The 3473-nt window shown below is 63.4% G+C and overlaps 2 protein-coding genes across 2 annotated transcripts in view; one reads left to right on the forward strand and one right to left on the reverse strand.

Moving 5' to 3' along the window:
* ZNF646 (zinc finger protein 646) overlaps positions 1–256 on the reverse strand; it is a 6913-nt gene extending 6657 nt beyond the window's left edge. The window contains 1 exon segment of the mRNA XM_006039427.2: positions 221–256. Coding sequence (XP_006039489.2) covers positions 221–256 — 36 coding nt within the window.
* The window catches only part of ZNF668 (zinc finger protein 668), a 5210-nt gene continuing 1820 nt past the window's right edge, over positions 84–3473 (forward strand). The window contains 6 exon segments of the mRNA XM_006038623.3: positions 84–633; positions 636–728; positions 730–900; positions 903–1121; positions 1362–2366; positions 3031–3450. Coding sequence (XP_006038685.3) covers positions 259–633; positions 636–728; positions 730–900; positions 903–1121; positions 1362–2366; positions 3031–3450 — 2283 coding nt within the window. The 5' untranslated portion in view covers positions 84–258.

Below are 3473 nucleotides of genomic sequence, written 5' to 3' on the forward strand. Positions count from 1 at the left end.
CCCCCCCCTTCTCCTTGTGCACACACGGACGGACCTCTCCCATCCGTCATGCCTGCGCTGCCCGTCTGCCCGGCCGGCGCAGCTCCTGGACCCCTGTGCGCGCCCGGCCGTCTCCGTCCGCCTGGCCTGTGCGCCCGCCGCGTCCATCCAGACACCTCTCTGCGTCTGTCATCAGTCTCCCTGCCTGCCTGCCTACCTACCTGCCTGCCTACCTACCTACCAGTCTGCCCTGCACGCCCTCTGTCTCTCTCTCCATCCATGCGCACACGTGTTACCCAGCGCTCTGCTCGCCCACCCACCCGCCCCACATACTGTCCATCCATCCACCCCTGTGCTGCCCATCGAGCTGTTCATCCATCCGTCTCTCTCTTCGTCCATGCATGCCCCCGCGCACACGCCTGTCCGTCCGTGCACACGTCTGTTACAAATTCCCACGCAGCGAGGGTTGAAAGGAGCTCAGGGGTCGCATCCAGTCCAAGCGCCTGCTTCGCCTCCGTCATCCCAGCCGGGGCTCTGTCTACCCGGGTCTGTTCTCTCTCTCCCTATTTATCTCTCTGGCTATACCTACTCCATCCATCTATCCATCTCCATACATCTCTGCACGGGCATCCATGCACACCTCTGTTACCCATCCGTCCGTCCGTCCGTCTGTCCCCACACACCTCAGTCCATTGCTCCATCCGTGCACACCTCCACCATCCATCTCTCCATCTAGACCTCCTCCATCCTTCCACTCATCCATGCACCCATCCATCCATCTCCACCCCCATCCATCTGTCTCTGCATCCATACACACCTCCATCCATCCATCCATCTGCACACACACCCATCTATTTGCCCATCCATCCATCTCCAAAGACATCTCTCCATCCATCCATCTATCTCTATCCATCCATCCCCACACGCCACTATTATCCATCCATCCATCCTATGCACCTGACCTATGCATCCCTCTCTGCCTCCATCCCCGTAGCTACCCCCAGCTCCCTCTCTGCCCCATGGCTTCTCCACCAGGCACCAGGGCGCCCTGGGGTCCCCCGAGACCCTTACCAGGGTACCGCAGGCACCACCCCATGAGTCCTGAGGTAGAGCAGAGGCGCTGGGTCCCAGCCCAGCCGGAGGTGGGCGCCTTCCTCCCCAGTGTTCGATGGGGTCGTTCCCCTCTTTCTTCTGTTCCACCCTAGAGCTGGCTGCATCTGGGCAACTCCAGGCAGGACCTGTGCCATCAGGCTCGTCCTGCACACCGCAGGCACGTCCCCAGACCAAATCCTGTGTGTCCTTCCATCCAACCAGCCTATCACTCCTGCATCCGCCCACGTCTCCGTCCACCCCTGACCCGCCACCTTCTCTCTCCCCGGCAGGGCCTGGCCAGGATGGATGAGGCTGGGGAGGCCAGCGTGGAGGTGAAGCTGGAGGGCGACTCCTCCTCCAATGAGGAAGAGGAGGAGGAGGCAGCGGCCGCAGGGGCCTCCTATGCCCGCTGCGGCCGCCGCTACAAGTGCCTGGCTTGCGGCAAGACCTTCCCCAACGTGCCCCGTGTCCAGCGCCATGCCCGCTCCCACGCTGCCGGCACCGCGCCACCTGCCCACCCCTGCCCCTCCTGCCCCAAGGCTTTCACTGACCGGGTCCAGCTCCGCAAGCACCAAGCCAGCCACTCCTCAGCCCGCCCCTTCCAGTGCGGCCAGTGCGCCAAGGCCTACAAGACGGCACCGGAGCTGCGCAGCCACGGCCGGAGCCACACGGGGGAGAAGCCCTTTGTGTGCCAGGAGTGCGGCAAAGCTTTCATGCAGCCCGTCTGCCTCCGGGTCCACCTGGCCCGCCACGCCGGCGACCTGCCCTTCCGGTGCCCACAGTGTGCCAAGGCCTACGGCACCCTCTCCAAGCTGAAGATCCACCAGCGGGCTCACACTGGGGAGAAGCCATATGCCTGCGGGGACTGCGGGAAGGCCTTCGCCGACCCCTCGGTCTACCGCAAGCACCGGCGGACCCACGCGGGGCTGCGGCCCTACCAGTGCGGGGCCTGCCAGAAGACTTACGCCGAGCTCAAGGACCTCAAGAACCACGAGCGCAGCCACACAGGCGAGAAGCCGTTCCTTTGCGCCGACTGCGGGAAGGCCTTCTCCCGCTCCTCCTCCCTGGCTTGCCACCAGCGCATCCACGCGGCCCACAAGCCCTACCGCTGCGACGACTGCGGGAAGGGCTTCACCCAGCTCTCCTCCTACCAGAGCCACCAGCGCACCCACTCCGGGGAGAAGCCCTACCTCTGCCCCCAGTGCGGCCGCATGTTCTCCGACCCCTCCAGCTACCGGCGCCACCAGCGGGCGCACCTGGGGGTCAAGCCCTACGGCTGCGACAAGTGCGGCAAGGTTGGTTCTCGGGAGTGGGGAGAAAGGGACTAGGGCTGTCAAAATGACTGTATTTGGTATCGCTTCTCATGCCCAGAATCTAATGACGGGGAAAACGGGGCCGTGTATGCCTTCTCCAGTGATTGGGGGGGGTTCTTTTCAATTCAGAGAAATGAATTACTATATTTACTTGAATCTAAGACCCTCCCCCTCCCTCCCCGTCATTAGATTCTGGTCACAGCGGGTGCTCAAATTTGTTACCGTTTCCCATGTTGAGAATCTGCTGATTGTGGGGGGGGGTCATAAATTCTAGTAAATACGGTACCCGGAATACGGTGCCCGGGTCCGGTCGCCATTCCTCCATGCCCCACCCAACCTCAGCGATGGGTGTCAGGACTTACATGCCCCACACAGCCCCAACAATAGGTGTCAAGGCCTACGTGCCCCACCCAAACCCAACGGCAGGGCCTAGATGCCCCATGCAATCCCAACAATGGGTGTCAGGGCCTAGGTAACCCACCCAAACCCAACAGCGAGGCCTACATGCCCCACCCAACCCCAGCGATGGGTGTTGGGGCCTACATGCCCCACTCAGCCCCAGTGATGGGTGTCCAGGCCATGAGGGACCTAGGCTGGACCCAACCCAAAGCAGCTCTTCATGGTCTTTTGTCCTCCCACCCTTCAGGCCTTCCGACAGCCGGCCGACCTGGCCATGCATCACCGCGTGCACACAGGTGAACGCCCCTACAAGTGTCCCCAGTGCGAGAAGACCTTCGTGGCCTCCTGGGATCTCAAGCGGCACCGGCTGGCCCACTCGGGCCACCGCCCCTTCCAGTGCGGGGAGTGCGGCAAGAGTTTCGCCGAGCGTGCCAGCCTCACCAAGCACCATCGCGTGCACTCTGGTGAACGCCCCTACACCTGCGGGCGCTGCGGGAAGGCCTTTGTGGTGTCCTCCAGCCTCCGCAAGCACGAGAGGACCCACGGGGACCGGGCCGGGGACGAGGGGGGTGGCAGGGCTGGCCTAGATGCCCCATTCAACGTCAACCATGGCCGGCAGGGCCTAGATGTCCCATTCGCCACCGGCTACCCCCCGTTGGGGCTGGAGGTGCCCGCCCAAGGCCCCAACCA

The sequence above is a fragment of the Alligator sinensis genome, unplaced genomic scaffold (genome assembly GCF_000455745.1).
Source record: "Alligator sinensis unplaced genomic scaffold, ASM45574v1 scaffold1704_1, whole genome shotgun sequence".
NCBI lineage: Eukaryota > Metazoa > Chordata > Crocodylia > Alligatoridae > Alligator > Alligator sinensis.